The 21,205-nt window shown below is 47.9% G+C and overlaps 1 protein-coding gene across 10 annotated transcripts in view; it reads right to left on the bottom strand.

Annotated features, from left to right (window-relative positions):
• Positions 1-313: 313 nt before the first annotated feature.
• Positions 314-21,205, bottom strand: part of LOC147902337 (uncharacterized) — a 105,284-nt gene continuing 84,392 nt past the window's right edge. For 5 of the 10 annotated variants that reach the window (XM_087374251.1, XM_087374257.1, XM_087374256.1 and 2 more), the window contains 2 exons: positions 1,107-1,341; positions 315-989 (listed from right to left, as the gene is read on the bottom strand). In XM_087374251.1, coding sequence (XP_087230377.1) covers positions 928-989; positions 1,107-1,341 — 297 coding nt within the window. In that variant the 3' untranslated portion in view covers positions 315-927. Of the gene's footprint in view, positions 990-1,106; positions 1,342-21,205 lie in introns of all 10 variants that reach the window. The other 5 variants (XM_087374260.1, XM_087374261.1, XM_087374259.1 and 2 more) reach the window with 2 other exon arrangements.

Raw genomic sequence — 21,205 nt, 5'->3', positions numbered from 1 at the left:
GTGTGACCATGTTATGAATGGTGCCTATCGACACATCTTCTGGATGCCCTGCCTGAATTGACAGATGTGGAATAGATGGGAGTAAAGTTTGCTGAAATAAGCCTGCCCTTGGTTGTTATGTTTCCTCCTTTTCTCATTACTCATTGCCATCCCAATTCCCTGATCAGTCCAAGTGTGATTAGAATGGCTCTAGGAAAACAAGGCTTGCTGCCTGCATAGTCGTCATTGCAAAATCTGTGTGATATCAAACCAAAAGTCCCCAGACAATTTACAGTTCCGTTGGTCGTATTTTTCTTAAGATGATGAGGATGGTGAAGGGAAAAAGATCGTTAAAAAGATACACATGCCATACAGAACTCTGAAAATTTGTAATGAAACAGAAAAGGAGCGAGTAACCAACTTTAGGTCTTTATCAATTATCGATACAAGTTCAAACACAGTACTTTGAGTACCATTTTAATCTGGAAGAAAAATACAGCGGAACTTATGACCCCTTTACTTGCAGCATTACCATAGGGCAAAGGCCCAAGGCCAAGAAAATCCTTGCAAGATACTTGACTGTGAACCTTCCTGTGTAAGAAATTGCTTATGATTCCTTAACATAAATTAAGACCTCCACACGGTCTTTTAAAGACGTTTCTCAGAATATGGATGCCACTTGGTGGCACTGTAATCATGTAATTTATGTTGACATGATACGCTTTCTCACCAAAAATGCCAGCATATGTTAACAAACATTTCTCCTAGCCTGATTTTCCGTTATTGTAGGTCTTTAACTGCTCTCTACAGTGTACATTAAAAGCAATAGCTTTGGGTAGCTGCTACACATGAGAAACTCTGAGAGTGCCGTTTAAAGGACCAATCATAAAGCAGTCATTTCTTGATTACATGTAACACTTGGCCATTCTCCATGAATACCACTTTGAATCAGGTATATATGTGCGTGTGTTTGTGGCGCTGCACTTGCAGAGAGTTGATATATACTTCTCCTGTAGATAGCTCATGACATGAAAGATGAGGGAGGAGGGAAGAGCTTTCCAAGCTAGATTTTGATGCTTTTAAAACTCGTGCAAGTCAAATAAGAAAGGGAGGAACAAATGCTTTACCTGAACTGATTCCCAACAATTGTGACGCTTGCATAACTCTGCTTCTCAAAACACCTGGCTGTGCAATGTCTACTGGTGAAGACACAATTCCAACTTTACTGTCTTGCTGCTGATTGAAAGTCCTTGGAGTCAGTGGTTGAGGACTCGTAATCCCCATATCGTGCAGTGGCAGCTGTGCTGGTTTGGTAGATAATCCGGATAGTGAGGGAGGATTGCCGTCATTGTGCTTCACAGTCTGATGGCAGGGAAGATGAAACTTGAGTATCATCACAAAGAAATCAAGTCACCTTCATATAACCTTTTATAATTACTAATCGCTGTAAATTTGAGATGTCTGCAATGAATTAATTAAACTATAAGCTTGTCCCTTCAGAGGACACAACTTATGTCACATAACCACATTATTATTACATGAAACCAGTGACCTATGGAAATCATCTCAGTATCATTGACTATCAGCACAAATTGTCATTCGCGCAATCCACATGAGTCTCATCTTTTATGAATGTTATTCTATTCATACAGCTGGATGCCCTTGACCATGCGCCTATCAAGGAAATTTTATTCAGTTTCGGCTCTCTTGCAAGAGAGGGACCAGATTATCAGTTTCAAGGATAAATTTCTCTACAAGATGGTTTGATTTAAAGGCCTGGAGATCGTCAATACACTTGTTATATGTGTTGCAAATTGCATCGCTCAGCTCAAGGTTTAGTTGCATATAGTATTGAGGATTGAGACAATGTAGGGATTATCCCTCCAAATGAAGTTATTCTCATACGTGACTTACAAAAGGTGGAACTGAGTGCCATTGGATCTTCAGATGCCTCCCCCACTGGATGGTCTCTTCCTGGAGGGATTAGCAACATGCTTTCATTCATAAAACATCAACGATGCTTGGCCATCCTTTTAGAGATAAGGAGACAGAAGAAGAACCTATAAAACTTTAAATTAGTCCAAGAACATGCCCAAACTCCTCTAAAAATGAAACAAATGGTGCCATTCTAACCTCATGGCAGTCACCCAAAAGGTTGAAAACCAAATTCAGCACAAATAGCAGGCACTAACCACAATATTATCCCCACCAACATAGCTAGAAAATACTGCTCTGCCAGCCCCCCGCTCTGCTCCCCTGCCACAGCTCACTGCTCCTTCAGCCTTTGCCTCGCCATCTGCACCTCCTAGCCCACCCCCAGCAGCACACACCTGTCCCGTACCCCGGCTACTTCTGCGCCTCCAAGAAACCAAGCCGGTGGTGGCAGGACAGCCTAAGGCCTTCGACAATACTGATGGGCTGCTGCAGGGAAAATCGCCCTGTTTTCTTGGGCCTCAACTAGGCCTCCTGGCCCTCGACTAGGCTGGGCTGCTGCAGGGGGGTGTAGCCCTGGTTTCTTGGACTCAAGGACCCCTGCCCACTGGCTGCTACTGTGGGCACTCCCTACTGTGGGCAGCCACAAACCTGTGGTACACTCCTGGGACTTAAGTGTTGCCACTGGGATTTAAAAAAAGGAGCTCACTTCAGTCCACCCCCGAAATGGCGAAGGGAGCCAAAGGAGATAAGGAAAGAGAGAGACCCAACAACAAAAAAGAGGATAAACAACAAAGGCAACAACTCACGCTTAAGGATGTCAACAAACGCAGCAATCGGAATTGCCTATAGGTGGACAGCACTGCCACACAAAAGGCAGCCACCAGGGCTTCCACGCAAGCAATCTCCACATCAGCCCCTACATCAACTTCCACCTCCACATCAGCTCCATCCTCGACCCTCACATCACCATCACCATCGTTGACAGCAGCTTCTTTCTCACTATCCACCCCATCCATGGAGGGGTCAGGCCTTACAGCAGCACCATCATTAGGGACAGCTTATGGTGCCTCAACTGAGTACACCTCATTACTGACACCATTGCCCCTAAGCCAGCCACCCTTCATTGCTTCATCTGGCCCTTACCACACCTGTGCTCCAAAGCTACTCTTCATCGATCTCCATGGATGAGGATCTCACCCCCCTACAGATTGAGGAGAGGCACACTCTGCTACAGCAACGAGATCAGGCCCGCAAGGATGGGAAGTGGGCGGTGATTCGAGATGGACAACTACTTACAATTTACAGGCCCTATCCTGTACCATTTGGAACTGCAATGGTACTCAGAACCAAGGAGCTTCTCGGAATCCTACACAGTTCGTGACATAGTCTTTTATACAGAGACACATCAGAGTCCCTGTCACTGTGGGCAGCCCTCTTTCTAGGCTCTCATGTGTCTCAGTGTGGAAGATGATGTCTCTGCCTCTGTATGTCTCTGAGAAGCCACCTAGGTCGGACCAAAGGGTACCATTACAGTAGAAGTAGAAGTAGAGTCTATTAACATCCTCGGGGGACCAAAAATGACCCATGGGACCCGTCTCAATACAATGTAAAATAGAGTCTCCTCAAGGAGAGGGGTCAGGAGTCTATGAGTTCCTGACGCCAGGTAAAAAGACGAGTGACAAAAGATCCCAATGCTACCGGAGAGGCAATAGAGAGAACTCATGTCAGCTAAGCAGAGTCCTCCAGTATCTGCTGGTAGTCCTCCCTGATATATGCATATCGGGGGCACTGTAGAGCCACATGTGCCTCCGTCTCAACTATCTGCATGTCACAAAGGGTACAGACTCTAGCATGTTTGGGCTGATGCATCCAAGCTCCCTTCTCAATTGCAAATGTGTGAGTACGAAACCTAGCTATGTCTGCGATATAGAAGGGGGATAGGTGTGCTAATATAAGGCTGAGCATGAGTCTCTATGGACATGTATGTAGACCAACATGTGGGATTTATGTTGTCTTGGTAATATTCCAGCTTTACCCTCTTTTCACTTGTCACCCAATGAGTTTGCAAAGTGCTCAGTAAAGACAGTTGAAACTCTTGCATGGTGACCTTTTCAAGCGGCATGGTCGAATATGCTTCCACTTTCCATCTGCTGAACCATTTTCTTATGTCGGTTGCCCATCTTGTACAGATGATCTTACTTTTGTGGTTCTTTTGAAGCTTTGTGTTGGCATTCCATGCTTTATGAGGCAACCTATCAGGTTGCATTTCCTGCACCTCTATTAGGTATTGCATAACTCTGATCAGTGCATGAAATTCAATCGACCTCCTTCCCATTTCCAACAAAAGTACTGAGTATGGAGTAGTGGGTTTGACACCAAGGTGTCGCCGTAAGAAAGCCTTTTGCATTTTCTCAATATCATTCCATGTAGAGGCTGAAATACTGCCTCCCCATACTTCCACTCCATATAATATTGTCTGTACTACATATGCATCAAACAAGACATTTTGAATTTTCCAGTTCCTGGTGTTAGTGTGCCTACAATTAGAGAAAGAAAGAAAGTTTATTAAAGTCTTCGGGAGACCGTGAAGGTCTATGAGACTAAAGATAACTGATACAATGAGCATAACGGTGGCGGTCTCAAAACGGGCCAGCCAACCATTTCTACAAAAAAGAGGTTATGAAGGACGGTGTGTGTCTAGTCCTGATACAAAAAATATGTGTCTACCTCTAGATGATACAAAAAAGAAGGGGGAGGCACCAAAAATGGGACAGAGGGGGGAGATACAATATATATGTGCAGGTGGTGATCGTCAGAGACCAATCATAGAGGGGCCGTCAAATGGGAGGCCGGAAAAAACCCTGCGATAGATGATTGGCCTCTGACGTCACGCGGCCTAGTCGAGCTCGGTCGTCGGGGGCGGCGGGTGGCCCTGTGGATGAGGGCAACGGTAACCCCAGTGGGACGGGCGGAGAGCAGAGACGAGATGTCATGGACCCGATGTGTGAGTCTGTCTGCTGGCGCAACTGTCATGGCTCTGGCTCTCACTCACGTCCGCGTCACCAACTAGACTAAGGAGAGGTATCCTGTGACTGGAAGAAATCAGTGATGGGCCGCTAGGTGTTCTCACGCTGTGTGTGCTGCGCGTGTCGCCGTGCTCAGAGAGAGGTATCTCGGTGGCGAGTCATCTCATGTAAGAAAGCGGCTAGGCATCGCTGATCCAGGAACTATAGCATGTGTGGGAGGGGGCCGAATCCGTCGCGGAAGAGACAGTGGTACCGGCCTCGAATGGCATAATAGATAGGACATCTGAAAGCAAAGTGCTCCTCCGACTCGATCTCCTGCAAGTCGCAAAGTGGGCAAAGGCGGCCCTCTCGTGGGATATCCTTTGCGCATCCGCTTTCGATCCGTAATCGGTGCGACGAAACCCTAAACTGACCGAGGGAGATCTAGAGCGCATGTGGTAGATGAAGCTGTGTGTAACCCAGAGGTGTGATGAAGCCCTCCTGTGAGATCTGGAGGCACTGTCGGCCGTAGAAGTCGAGCTTCACAGGAAGCTCGGAGTGAAGAAACCATGTCCGCCAGGTGTGGAGCTGGAGCAGATCCGCTCGAATGAGCGGGTTGACCTCCTGGTCAGTGGGGGAGAGGGGAGATGGTGGAGCATCAAGGCTGTACTGAAAAGGAGGCAACCGGTCTAAGTCGAGGCCCAATCGGGTGAACCAACTGGAAAGACGACTATACCAGCATCGCTGGTCCCCATCAACGGATAAGGCCATAGAGGAGGATAGCTAGCCAAGGTAGGCGGAGGCAACCGTCGGCGGAGGAGCTGAAATCCCTGACTCTGTGGAGATAAGTGATAGCCTGGAAAGCCGCATCAAGCTGTAGGGGTGAGGCGCCGAACTCTGCTAGAATGATCTGGTGTGGTACCGATGGTTTGCTGTGGATCATCCGAGCAAACATCAGTATCTGTAGGCGCTCGACTCAAGCCCACTCTGAGTCTGAAGGTCAGCTCCCCACCACGGGCTACCGTACATGCCTGCTGGGCGGACCAAAGAATCAAAAAGGAGAGACTTGGTCCGCGGGTCCTGGAAGTGGGAGTGGTAGCACTGTCGCTCCAACCTGGCAACAACGGCGTAGCCCCGGCTGATCCTGACCTGCATGGCCAGGCGCATCGTGAAGATCGGGCCTGAGAGAGAGAGACAGACAGACAGAGACAGAGAGAGAGAGAGAGAGAGAGAGAGAGAGTTATACGCTAGCATTTTCTTTGTGTTTGCCCAGCCTACTACCAGATCCGGGGGCGCTACCACTGTCTCTACTGGGAGGAGAGTGGTTTCGGCCCTTTGTCACAACTGATCCATTTCCATGACCAGGTCTATATCGGGCTTTATCTGATGGAGATGCGTCGGTACAGGGAGACACTTCTGCGATAGATCAAAGAGCAACAGGGGATGGCCGGACCACCATAGGATATAGAGGATGACTGGGCACAGCGACGCGTCACAGACTTCTATACATTTGAGTCAACCCCAGGACACAGTGGAGTGGAGTGGAGGAAGAGGAGGTAGCCAACATGAGAGTAGTCTGGATGAGCAGCCGGCACAGTACCACCCAGAGAGGAGCGAAGAGACCACATGCGTGACACAGAGTCCCTAAAGTACACTCTATTGAGGTCCGACCTATCACACCTTTCATCAGGGGGGACCGACAAAGACAAGTGGTCACTCTAGACATAGCATAGAGAGTCCACAGAGCGAGGAGACAGTGTCCCCCTCCGTAGCGCAAGACAGCACAACAGACACAGATACAAGACATCTTCGCAGTCCACCAGAGAGCCATCACTGTACCAGGCTTCAGTTTCTGATTATGTTCTTAGTCCCAGTGCCGATACTGACTTGTTTTTCAGTTTGTTCCTGATACTAGATAGATTGATCTGGCCCACTATGCAGTTGCAGTTGACTATTTATATTCATGATTATGACTTTGTTAGCATAGATTAGTACTCAGCAAGGGTCCTAACATGCCCTTTCCTTCAGCCTCTCTCTCTCTCTCTCTCTCTCTCTCTCTCTCTCTCTCTCTCTGTGGACCACATCTTCACCTTGAGGGCTATCATTGAGGACGCGAAGTCTACACTTGCTTTGTACACTTTCGTAAGCCAATTGATACTGTCCCACGTTCTCTGTGTGTGTGTGTGTGTGTGTGTGTGTGTTTGTGTGGACCACATGTTCACCTTAAGGGCTATCATTGAGGACGCGACGTCGAGGCACCAAAAAGTCTACACTTGCTTTGTACACTTTTGTAAGGCAATTGATATTGTCCCACGTTCTCGCTTGATCAAGCGCAGGAGTTGCAACTCCCAGAGATTATAATTTGGGGGGTGATGAGCCTATATGAGTCCGTCTGAGGGGGAGAGAGTGTCCCAAGAGATCTATCGGATTGGGTTGAGAGCACTATCAGAGTGAAGCAAGGCTGCCCCCTCTCAACAACTCTCGTCGAGATGACATAGTCCTCATATCATCATCAGCAAAGAGATTGCAGAAACATCTAGAGGCTCTGAAGATATTCTGCACAGAGAGAGACTTAACAATTAACCTTGGAGGGACCAAGGTTATGATCTTCAACACCTTGCGAGGTCCTATCACCATAGTTTCACGTACCGAGGGGGGCCAGTGGAGATAGTGCAGTGTTCACTCACCAATTGTCAGATGACCCATGCAGCTACAGCACGAATCACACGAGGGCAAGGTGCTCTGACCCGCCGACTAGAGAAGCGGTGCTTCTAGGCACACTTCTAGGACCCTCCGACGAAGGGTTGCCTTTTTGACACCCTGGTGAGAACAATTGCCATGTATGCAACACCTTTCTGGGGGAGTGACATTTCAGCGACAGAGTGAAAGAGATTTGAGAGGCTACACGTGACTATGGGATCCAAGATGATTCGGAGTAAGCCCTCGGTCCCCCATCAGATTATACACGCAGAGTTCGTCATGAGCCCTCTCCAAGTTGATGCCATCTTTCAGAGAGTGACATTCCTCTACAAAGTTTGGACCTTACCCCAGTGGAGATTACCGAGTCTAGCATTGGAGTCTTCGGATCTTCCACGCAACTGGTGGAAAGCGGTGTTGATACGGCATGGTACGCACAGGTATCCACATGGTTTGGTAGCCACGGCATTCAGATGGACAGACTTCCCCCCTTCAATACAGCATGGATGCATCACCCGAGATGATCCCACGAGATGAGATCAACCGTATCATTCGATTGGACCTCCTCTAGCTCCATACATCAAGGGTTGGGGGGGAGAGGAGTTCCCCACTAAGATCCAGGTCTACCATGACCACTTCCTGAAGGTCTCGGAGCATGGTCTCGTCATCAGACCTCAATACCTTGAGGATAGGAGAGTCTCACATGCATTGAGGATCAGTTGCGAATCTTGTTATATCAGCTGAGGATTGAGGCAAGGAGAGTTAAGCGCATACCCAAAGAGCAGAGGATTTGCACCATGCTGTCTCGGGCTTGGGGGGAGACTAGAAGTTCCCCACCAAGATCTAGTTCTACCATGACCACTTCCTAAGGGCCTCGGAGTATGGTCTCGTCCTCGGACTTCAATATCTCGAGGATAGGAGAGTCTCACATGCCTCAGGATCACCATTGGACAATTGCAAGTCTCATCACATCAGCTGAGGATTGAGGCAAGGAGAGTTGCAAGCATACCCAGAGAGCAAAGGATCTGTAGACTATGCCCGATGGGGGAAGTCAAGACAAAGAAGCATTAGCTCTGAGCACCTCATACTATTTTTCTTTTTCGTTACTTTGCTATTTCGCTACTAGTTTAGCACTTCAGTTTTCAGCAAGGGCCTTAGTGAGCCCTTTGCTTCAATCCATAGCAGCTTGTATGATTTACTTTTGTCTCATAGCCCGCGAGGCCTCTCGTAGACGTTAATACATCTTTCTCTCTCTCACTCTTGCGGAGTGTCTCAATATCACGTAGCTAGATGCAACAGAGCCGACATATTGAGACACTACGCAGATTTCCCACATGTGACAAGATACGGGCGACTTCTACTTGAGTCGGGGGAAGTCCATGACCTGATCATCTATAATGGTCTCCAAAGATGGTCATCATCTGGGGGACTCACTTGCTTCCCACATCGCGGTGGGACAGTACAGTGGACTACCTACTGAGCCCTTTATCCTTTGCCTCATGGATATAAGTCCTTCACTGTACCCCCCCCCCCCCCAAAAAAAAAACTCGGAGCTAGCCACTCATACATGATCTTCCATATCTCTGCTATTATGCCAGCCATAGGGGGAGCTCTTTCCATGCCCGCTCATGTCCAAACCCACTTTGACCATGCCCTCAACCTAGTATATGTGAGTCACTTAGCAAGAGAGATTCCGGGCTTACTTGTGTTAGAATTATTATCATATTCTAGGCACTGGCCAATGTAATGTAATAAGTGGGTTAGGGGCACTTTTTCCTCTTTGAGGTTTTTCCCCCCAACAACAATCTAATCCCTAACTACGGTTAGTGGATAAGATAGGGTTTTGTCACTTAGACAAAACCCCTCACTTCTCTTTTGTACTTACTTCATTTCAGTCCACTATTCAGAAGACTTACGTTCAACTCACTCTCTTGCTCACTCTTGCTCTCATTTTGTTCACATTTGGTATCAAAGCAAGATAAGCTCTTGGACCAGCTCCTCCTGCCCAAGCTCCGGCACCTCACCTAGCTCTCTGCTCCCAGCTTCCTGCTCACCAGCCCGCACGTGCAATGCATTTTGTCCGTACAGCTCCCGTCAGAGCTTAGTGTCCGTACAAGCCGTACGATCCCGCCGTACTGCTGCAGTTCCGTCATACAGCACAGCTTCCGTACTGCTCGCCCTACTCCTATAGGGTTCCGGCCCTACAACACCGTCCGTACCTGCACGCACAGCCAAGCGCCGCCACCTGTACTGTGTATGGATTTTCGTACAGCAGCGCCACATTCTGTCCATACCAGTCTCCGTACACTGGAACGGATTCCATACTATTGTGCAGGCACCATACAATCTCTCAGTCTGCACGGACTGACAGTTCAGTCCGTACAAGTATCTGCAGCTCCCATCCGTACGACCTGCAGATCACATTTGGTCTACAGATTTGTTGCACCTAGCCATTGTTTGGCTATGGGTTGAAGAAGGCATTTTCATGTAGCAGGTGTTGAGCACATTTGGGCCTGACAGACAAATTGAAATTTTGGGACTTTCAGTCAATTTGCCCTCTTTCGCTTGCAATTTCATCCCAAAAATTGGGGCTTTTGGTTGTGAACTGCAATTTCAGGCATTTTTGGGGGTTTTAGGTAATTTGTCCTCTTTTGGATGCAATTTCCCTGAAGAATTTGGGGCTTTTGGCATTCACATGCAATTTGGTAGTTGAAAGACCATTTGGGAGGTTTGCAAGCAGTTCTGGACTCAGTGTGAGTCAATTTGCAGACTTTAATCATTTTTTGCAGATTTTTTTGGGCATTTGTAGAGCACTGTGGTGCATTTCAAGCCTTTGATAGGCTGTGACAACATTTGTCACTGTGGGCAGATTTGCTTTGGCAGACTTTGGTTGTGCACTTTGCATCACAGGAAGGGATTTTACTTGTTCAGTTTGCTGTGTTTTTTACTTTATATGGCAAAAATGGCGCGAGGTCTAAATCAGCCTCCAATAAGGCTGGAAGCTCTCTGGCTAAGTGACACACACACAATGGATGCAGCGCACGGTCAAAGTGGATCTGGGTACGGGTAGCGGTAGGGGCTCTCCCTGTGCTTAGTGTAGTAGCAAGAACATCAAAGGCCAGATATGAGTGGTCGTTTGCAAGTGTTGGGGGGGGGGGGGGGGGGGTATGGTGAGGTCATGCATCCATGAGACAAAAGCCAATGGGCCCAGTAAGTAGTCCACTGTGCTAGTCCCGCCTCCATGTGGGAAGCATGTGAATCCCTCAAATGATGGCCAGCTCTGAAGGCCATTGTAGATGATGAGGTCGTGGACAGCTCCCAATTCAAGTAGGTGTCGCCCGTACGCTGTCACATGTGAAGTATCTGCATAAAGTCTCCGAATCCCAAGTTCTGTTGCATCTAACTCTAGCATCATGCGGGGGTCTCTCTCATATGTGAAGTCAAGTAAGCCCACCTGCCTATCCCTCGTCCTTGCATTGAAATCCCCCAGAAGGAGGGTGTCTCCCTGTCTGGAGAAGTCTATGATATCATCATGTATCGTCTCATGAGGACTGTGCCCCTCTGTAGTGACATCATGGGCATATGATGACGTATGTGGAGGGAAATAGCATACTGCAATGAAGATCGGTCGGGCATCTAGTAGCTGCACTCGTATCCACATGTGACGTGCATGTTCCTCTCTCCGTACCACAGATATGAGTGGTCTCAAGTGTGTTTTGAAAAGGACAGCTACACCTCCAGAGCCTTATACTCCACTCTCTCTCCTCATTTCTCTCCTATGAACAAACTCCCAAATGTACCCTATCACTATGGGCAGCCCTCTCTCTGGGCTCTCATGTGTCTCAATGTAGAAGATGATGTCTCTGCCTATGTATGTCTCAGAGAGAGAGAGAGAGAGACCTAACAGTCAACATTGCGAAAACCAAGGTTATGATCTTAAACACCTTGCACGCAGTGCTTCACTAACACAGCTTCATCTACCGAGGTGAGCCAGTGCAGATAGTGCAATCCTACACATACCTGCGAGCTGTCTTCACAAAACCCATCTTCACACTGACTCAAGCAGCCCAGGCACGACTCACACATGGGAAGTGTGCTTTGGCCTGACTAGAGAGAAAGTGCTTCCAGGCGCACTTTCAAAATCCAATGACGAAAGGCTGGCTTTTTGACACTTTAGTGCCGTCGACACCCATGGTAAAGCTGAAGCTCCAACAAGACCACTTGTAATGAAACTACGAACAGCTATGGACAGGTCCACTCTCATGAGCATGAGGGCAACCCTGAAAGGGACCATAGTATTTTTGGATGTATTTTTGGATGACGATCTCACGCTGTTGCAGCAGGAAAGAAGGGATGATACGGGTTATGGCAGCAAGAGAGGCAGGGAAATGGGCTGCCTACAAAGATGGCAAAGTGAGTGATTATTCGAGAAAGAGTCGACAGAGGTGACAAGGGAGAAGGGGAGAAGGAAGAGGGTGAACTATAATGGTGCCAGAGCCGGGAGAAGAGTGCACAAAACAAGCCGAGTATGGCTGTATGGAACTGTAATGGCACACTTTGGTCCGACCCAGGTGGCTTCTCGGAGACATACACAAGCAGAGACGTCATCTTCTACACTGAGACACATGAGAGCCCAGAGAGAGGGCTGCCCACAGTGACAGGGTACACTAGGACTCTACTCATAGGAAAGAAATGAGGAGAGATTGTGGGGTACGAGGCTCTGGAGCTGTCCTTTTCAAAACACACTTGAGACCACTCATTATGTGGTACTGAGAGAGGAACATGCACGTCACATGTGGATACGAGTGCAGCCACTAGATGCCCGACCTATCTTCATTGCGGTATGCTATTTCCCCCCACACATGACACATCATCATATGCCCATGATGTCACTACAGAGGGGCACGGCCCTTATGAGACGATACATGAGGATATCATAAACTTCTCCAAACAGGGAGACACCCTCCTTCTAGGGGATTTCAATGCAAGGACAAGTGACAAGCAAGTGGGCTTACTTGACTTCACATATGAGAGAGATCCCCACATGATGCCAGAGTTAGATGCAGTAGAACTTGGGATTCAGAGACTCTCTACAGATACTTCACATGTGACAGCATACGGGCGACACCTGCTTAAGTTGGGAGCTGTCCACGACCTCACCTAGAATGGCCTTCAGAGTTGGCCATCATCTGAGGGATTCACATGCTTCCCACATGGAGGCGGGACTAGCATAGTGGACTACTTACTGGGCCCACTGGCTTTTGTCTCATGGATACATGACCTCACCATACCCCCCCCAACTTGCAGACGACCACTCATATATAGCCTTCGATGTTCTTGCTACTACACCAAGCACAGGGAGAGTCCCTACCACTACCCATACCCAAATCCACTTTGACCGTGCCCTGCATCCACTGTATGTGTGTCACTTAGCCAGAAAGCTTCCGGCCTTATTGGAGGCTGATCTAGACCTCGCCCACACCTCAGCTCCTTTCCTACGACCTGATCTTCACGGGTACGAGATGGGAAGATGCCTCAAAACCCCTAGTTTGATGATGAGTGCAGAGAGATGCGAGCCCACCTCACACGGGAGCGAGCCCTGAGTCAATTGACGTCACAAGAGGCACACGGGATCTTTCAACGGTTGACGCGCCACAAGAGGCAAGCCTTCCTCACACATAGGATGGATGAGATCATCAAATCATTGCGCAAATGCGACCCAACCACTGGGTGGGGATTCCTCTCGGAGGGGAAGCCACCCATCCTCATCACTGATCTGGGCGTGTGGCACACTTATGCGTGCTCCTTATATGATGTCCCGAGGTAGACACCGCCAGACATGTCCTCTATGCCCAGGCCTAGCTGCGGATGTTCTCCTTCATCTCCTCCACTGTTTACTCACTCTGTGCAACAACTTCATCCATCTAAATCCCTCACCATCTTTTGAAGTCACTTAAATTGCTCAAAAACATCAACATAGGCCGTTTCCAAGACTTCCACTCTAGTTTGGAAATCTCTCAGGACGATGGACTGCTTTTCAAAACTGTCGAAAGCCACGGAAAGCTCGTGTACAGCCCTATCATAATCTTGTTGCAGGGTCTTGTAGCTTACTCTTTGGACTTCCAACAGTGTCTTGAAAAAACAACCCTCACTGTGGCTGCCGCAACTTGCTCCACCATGGTGGCTGCTCTTTGCATCCTTCCTGGCCTAGAGAGCTGCCTCGATGTCGGGCTGCACTTCGCCGGCTCCACAACCGGAAAGCACAGGATCATGAAGGCCTTCAGATAGAGAGCACTTCGCACATGGGCAAGAGGTCCTAGCACCAATTCTTGCACATATGTTTAACCTTGCAGTTTGTCACGCCTTCCCACCAGCATGGAGCACCACTACTATCGTACCGATACACAAAGCAGGAGACCTCATGGACACCGAGAACTATCGCACCCTCGTGATTGACCACACACTGGCCAAGATCTATGGATCGGTACTAGAGAGAGAGAGATCAACAATCATACAGAGGCAAAAGGGCAGCGAGCACTAGGGCAGGCAGGATTCAAGAGGCAGCACTCTACTCTAGACCATATTTTCACTCTAAGGGCTATCATTGAGGAGGCGAGGTCCAGACATCAGAGTGTCTACACATGCTTCGTAGACTTTTGAAAGGCCTTCGACACTGTTCCACGATCCTACATGATCAGGAGACTACATGAGATGCAGATACCAGAGATGCTGATTTGGGGTGTGATGAGCTTATATGAGTCAATCAAAGGTAGGGTCCGTGCCCTAGGCAGTCTATCGGATTGGGTCGAAAGCACCATTGGGGTGAAGCAGGGCTGCCCTCTCTCACCGACTCTCTTTGGACTCTACATTGATGAGATCACATCTTTCATAGATCGCCTAGGTGGCGAGGGCTCATTGATGGGGGATCTCCTCATACAGATATTGTTATATGCTGATGATATAGTCCTTATATCCTCTTCAGCGGAGGGGCTGGAGAGAGATCTGGAGGCATTAGAGGTGTTTTGCAGAGAGAGAGATCTGACGGTCAACCTTGGGAAAACTAAGGTTATGATCTTCAACACCTCACGAGCAGTGACTCACCGACTCACTTTCACCTCTCGTGGTGAACCAGTGGAGATAGTGCAGTCATACACACATTTGGGAGTAGTCTTCACAGGACCTATCTTCACGATGAAGCATGCAGCCCAAGCATGGCTCACACGAGGACGTAGTGCTTTGGCTAGACTAGAGCGGCAGTGTTTCTAGGTGCACTTCCAGGATCCACCGACGAAGGGTTGGCTTTTCGACACACTAGTGTGGCCGACTGTCATGTATGCAGCACCTTTCTGGGGGTCCGATCTTCCGAGGACAGATTGGAGGAGCTTCGAGCGAGTACAGGTGACGATGGGATCCAAGATGATCCGATGTAAGCCCTTAGTTCCACAAGAGATAGTACAAGCAGAGTTCGCCATGACACCTCTCCAGGTTGATGCCATCTTTCAGACAGTGACTTTCATCCACACGGTGTGGGACTTACCCCATTGGAGACTTCCGAGGTTGGCCCTAGAGTCATCCAGACGACTCGCAGAGAGCGGGGCAGACACATGGTATGCACGCATACCTACATGGCTTGCTAGGCACGGTATCCAGATGGATAGGCTTCCCCCCTTTCAGTATAGCATGGATGCACCTCCTCAGTCGATCCTGCGAGATGAGATCAACCGTATTATATGGTTAGACATCCTCGAGCTTCACACATCACGAACTTGGAGAGAGAACCAGGAACTCCCCACCAAGACCCAGTTCTATCGCGATCACTTCCTGAGAGTATCAGAGAAGGGATTCATTATTAGACCCAAGTATCTCGAGGATAGAGGAGTATCTCATGCACTAAGGATTGCCATTGGTCAGATGCGGGTTTTATCCCATCAACTGAGGATTGAGGCAAGGAGAGCAACGGGTATACCTAGAGAGCAACGGATCTGCACGCTATGTATGCTGGGGGCGGTTGAGACAGAGGAGCATTTTCTTTGTGTTTGCCCAGCCTACTACGAGATTCGAGGACACTACAGCCTACCACTGCCTCTACCTAGAGGGGAATGGCTTCGGTCCTCTGTCACGACTGATCCATTTCCATGACCAGGTCTATATCGAACTCTATCTGATGGAGATGTGGCGATACAGAGGTGCTTCTATGACAGATCAGAGAGCAGCAAGGGGTGGTCAGACCACTACAAGACATAGAGGATGATCGGACACAGCGGCACATCACAGACTTCTATACATTTGAGTCAGCCCCCGAACACAGTGGAGTGGAGGTAGAGGAGCTAGCCGATATGAGAGCAGTCTGGATGAGCAACTTGATACCAAGTGTTAAAAATGCGGAGAGGGTGACAGACAAGATCTGAGGCACGAACTCATGTTGATAGATTTTTTGTGTTATCACAGCAAGTACATAGCCTCTTTTATAGGCTGAGCAAGCCTTATCTTCCCACACAGACACCTCATAGATGAGGTTGCCTCAAGACTCTTCACACTCACACAACTATAGGACACTCCTAGGACTCTAGGACCACACACACTAGGACTCCGATTCCAACAAACCCCCCTTCGGAGCTAGGGTGAGAAACTATGACATCATCCAGACTGTGCATCCCAGGCAATCTCAGAGGCTAACAGCTGAGCATAATTCAGAGGTTGAACCAAGCACTCTCATGGCTTAGGTGTCAACGTGATCAGAGACTCAAATCTGAGCATGGATGCACGACCAACTCATAGGTCTAGGGAGTACACCAACATCCTGGAACTCGGCCAGGCCTGATAAAGAAAAGACATAACAACCACCCTGTCTCCTAACTGGGTACATGGAAATAAGTGGAGCCTTTTATAGGACAAGGCACACAAAATGACAAATTATTACATCATTTTAGGGGGACTACCCAAGGCAGAGTACCTAACACACATGACTCTAGAAAGCCCACTCTTCATCTATCACCTCATGGAGGGATAGACCAGAAACAGTAGCAGTGCAGGCTTGTTCTTCAGGTCCAGAAGGTGTAGCTTCATCGTCTTCGTCCTCGCTCTGCTCCGCAACCAGATTGGCATGTTCTTTGGCTTGTACCTTTGCCATCTTCTTGAAGCAACGATCCTCTGGATGGCCAAGCTTCTGACAATAATTACATTTAAGAGGTTTTCCTTTCTTCTTGGGCTTATTCTTGAGAAAGAATGCTTTGCCAGATTCAAAGGAAGATTCTGCTTTCTCTGTAAGCCTACGGTCCTCATTAATGAGATGAGCTACCATATCCTTAAAGCTCATATTGCGGCTGACTCTTAGGACAACAAGGATCTCATTGTACTTGGAAATGTCTTCAATACTTGAGAGAAGTACAGCAACTTGATCATCATCTTCAACAATGGCTTGGATGGCAGATAATTGTTGGAGAATTGACCCAAGATTGCTCAAGTGTTCATTAGGGGTTTCAGTTTCCTTCATCTTGAGCTTGAAGAGTTTTTGTTTGAGAAATACTTTGGAATTATTGATCTTATTTCCAAACAAATTCTCTAATTTTTCCCAAACGTCATTTGCAGTCTTATCAAAATCCACATGGTGGATAAGGTTGTCAACTAAAGCTAGGCCAATGATAGCCATTGCTTTATCATTTTGGTTCTCCCACCAACTGATTCTAGCATCATCACTTTGGGGTTTTGGCTCCTTGCCATTGGTGATATTCCAGATGCCTTCTTGCATAAGAAGAAGCCTGAGTTTTGTCTGCCAAGTTGGGAAATTGCTCCCTGAGAATTTCTCGATGAACGAGGAGTTTTTTTATGCTATCCATTGGTGGGAAGGTCTTAGCTGTTATTACAGCCAGTGTCTAAATCCCTTACAATGTTTACTCAAATTTTGCAAAAAAAGGCCCAAATTTTACATGGTAGAAGCTTTAATTATGCCAAAGGAAGACATAGGACAGAAAAGCCCTAATTTTTTTGGGTTAGGGTTGCTGCAAAATTAGGGTTTGCAGAAAATTGGGGCTTTTCAAAATTTCCTAGAGCATAGTGTTCTAGCAATACTAGGGAAGCTTCAGACCATAAAAGCCCCAACAAATTCACCCAAAATGAGGCAAAATTCTTGACAAGCGCAATTTAGGGTTTTGGGCTCAGAAATGGGCTGGAACAAGCCGCTCTTCAGGTCGTCATGGAGCAGAAGTGCTAGGCTTCAAGGTCGGTCTGAATCCCTTCCAAATGTGGCGGCGATTTTGGAGCTGATGACAGCTTGAACAGTAAGAAAAACAAGCTGGAATCAGTTCGTTTTTGTTCCCTGAAGCACCCTCCTCCAAAATAGGGTCGATTAATCAGCAAAAACGGGCAGCTTCATATGGCGACAGTAGCAGCAAAAATCACCATTTGGAGGCCAAAAACGTGCTGGAATTCTTCCACGATGGTGGCTCATTTCAGACGCAGGTCGTCGGGGCAGAATACTGCTGCTGGAGATTGCACAGATCAGGGGCGGAAGGAGGAGAGCAGAACTGAAGCGGCCATCTGACAGCAACGTGGAGATGACGGAAGAGTGGCCCAGCGGAGGAGAGAGGTAGTGGAAGTTAGCAGGAAAGTGTCAGAAGAGTGGCCCAGCGGAGGAGAGAGGTAGCGGGTAGAGGAGTTAGCAGGAAAGAGGTAGCATCAGCATGGGTAGGATTACGAGGGATGCGTGAGCAGATTGCGAGGGAGGCATGAGCAGACTGCCAGGGAGGACGGGCAGAATGGCGCAGCTTCAGGGAAGATAGCGGGCAGAACTGGAACGGCCTGCTGGTCAGCAACGTAGACATGGCGACGTGCGGTAATGTTATCGCAGAGACATGGCAGGAAAATCGTGCGTGATGAGGCAAGGCTCAGTCAGGGAAGACCTGCTCTGATACCAACTGTTAAAAATGGGGAGAGGGTGAGAGACAAGATCTGAGGCACGAACTGATGTTGATAGATTTTTTGTGTTATCACAGCAAGTACATAGCCTATTTTATAGGCTGGGAAGCCTCATCTTCTGACATCACAGGTGAGATCACTAGCCTCCACCTCCCATACCTAACTCACCTAACTCTAGGAGGTGGTACTAATTGCTCACCTACTAGACACATTCACACCCACACAACTATAGGACACCCTAGGACTCCAGGACACCCTCACACTTGACTTCATGTTCTAACACCCCCCCCCCCCCCCCCCCCCGTGAAGGAAAGGTGAGAGAATAGAGGAGAGAAGCCATAGCCATGACAACATCCAAGGCTATGCAATCTCAGAGGCAAGTGTGCATGGCTCAGAGGCTAGTGAGCATGGTACAACAGACTCAGAGGCTCATCTAGCATGGCTCAGAGGCCCAACATGCATGGATGCAAAAGACTAAGAGCATGGCACAACAGGCTCAGAGGCTCTACCAAGCATGGCTCAGAGGCTCAACAATGGAGAACTCATCAATTGAAGGACTCCTTCCAATACATCCCCCCATGGCTTCATAACATGAAGTGGTAGGAAGCCACACACAAATAAACAGGAAAACTAATACATCTTTTTAGGAGGACTATCCAAGGCGGAGAACCTTTATTGACCAACACACACTACAATTTATTTCATTCTTTTTATGCATAATGCAAGGGCAGAGCACCCACATACCCAAAGAAGGAAAAAGATCTCTCGAAATGAGAGATGTCCTCCGCACAACTGCTGCATACAGGTGTATGCACATCCAGAATCCGAGTGTCAATGAAGATCCCGGCATGAATGCCCTCGAAGAACAAGTCGATGAAGCCCATAGGAGCAGCTGCGCGGAGAAATCACAGCATGACTCTCAAAATGCTAAATTGAGAGTTACCAATGTCAAATTGTGGGGAATTAGAATTGAGCAATTCTACCTCTTCAATTTTGATCAAAAAAGGAGAAAACAAGAAAAGCCCCAATTTATTTTCGAAAGCTGTTGGTCCATAGTCTTCAGTAAGCAATAAGAGGCGGCTTGTAGATTGATGTGGGAGGCGAAGTAGCTACAGCAATGATCGTATCAACCAAGTACATAGCACCAGCCAACTCATTGTGCAGCATCGTTGCTCAGTAGAAGTCTGAACTGTTCATCGTCATCTTCACCAAGTACGCTACCTGTGAGGAGAGCTAAGCCGGTGAAAGCAGGGATGACTATTCAGAAGCGACATAGTTTGTTGTCGGGGATTTTGAGCGCTGTAGATTTGTGAACAATTTCTGATCAGCAGAACTCTTTGAAGAAGAAGAAGAAATGCACGTCCCATCCCTAATGTCACAGATATGTTGTGCGACTGGATTTCTGAATGGGCCTCGTCACAGCTAGTGCATCAAAACTGTGACAATATCAATAAGCATGTCGAACAAAGCTGAACACGGTGCAAATGTAGCAACAATTGACTGCTACTGGAGTCCGCACGAATAGAAAAGCTTGATGGAAAATCAGCCAAGGCGAAATGTGACGATGCCTTTTCAGCTGAGCATTTTGGGATAACCACACGATCACATAGAGCCACCTCGCTAGACGAAAAGAGATTAGAAATAACAACCCCGTGTTGCAGAGGCAAGGCACCTTAATAGAAAGAGTCCCCTGCTCCAACCCGTAGTGAGAAATTCTACGTAGGTTTTAGAAACAACGCCGTTTCTTGTAGCATGACTAGGAAGCCATATGTGCTTCTGGTCGTCCTTTCCACCATAGAAACAATATCAAGCTTTAGGCAAGAGAGAGTTGAACAAAATCGGGCAGATTCAGGAGGTACAAGTAGAGATTCTTGCTCATGGAGACCAAGTAGAGAGAAGCTATCTCCATGCTAGCTCTGATACCATGTGAAGGCACCAGGGAGCAATCACATGATGGAAACAGATATGGGGCACATAACAACTTGATGCGATTGATAGATAACATGAAGTACAATGCCCATTTTATAGGCTGGGAAGCCTCATCTTCTGACGTCACAGGTGAGATCACTAGCCTCCACCTCACATACCTAACTCACCTAACTCTAGGAGGTGGTACTAATTGCTCACATACTAGACACATTCACACCCACACAACTATAGGACACCCTAGGACTCTAGGACACCCTCACACTTGACTTCATGTTCTAACACAACCAGCACAGTACCGCCGAGAGAGGGACGCAAAGGCCACATGTGTGACAGAGCCCCCAGAGTACACTCTATTGAGGTCCGACCTATCACAGCTTTCCTATTTTCGCAGCCCACCAGAGAGCCATCACTGTACCAGGCTTCGGTTTCGTCTCAGTGCCGGGATAGATTGATTGATATGATATGATTATGATTATGATTCTATTAACATAGATTAGTACTCAGCAAGGGTCCTAGCATACCCTTTGCTCCAGCCCATTGAGGGATCACTCTAGACATAGCCCAGAGAGTCTAGAGAGCGAGGAGACCGCGCCCCCCACCGCAACGCGAGACAGCTCAACAGACACATATACGATATATTTTTGCAGCCCCCCAGAGAGCCATCACTGTACCAGGCTTCGGTTTCGTCTCAGCGCCGCGATAGATTGATTGATATGATATGATTATGATTATGATTCTATTGACAT

Source organism: Dipteris shenzhenensis, chromosome 4 (genome assembly GCF_047967505.1).
Source record: "Dipteris shenzhenensis isolate YYH24624 ecotype China chromosome 4, Dip_SZ_1.0, whole genome shotgun sequence".
Lineage (NCBI taxonomy): Eukaryota > Viridiplantae > Streptophyta > Polypodiopsida > Gleicheniales > Dipteridaceae > Dipteris > Dipteris shenzhenensis.
The sequence above is the reverse complement of the archived record's forward strand: the minus strand, read 5'-3'. Positions and strand labels throughout refer to the sequence as shown.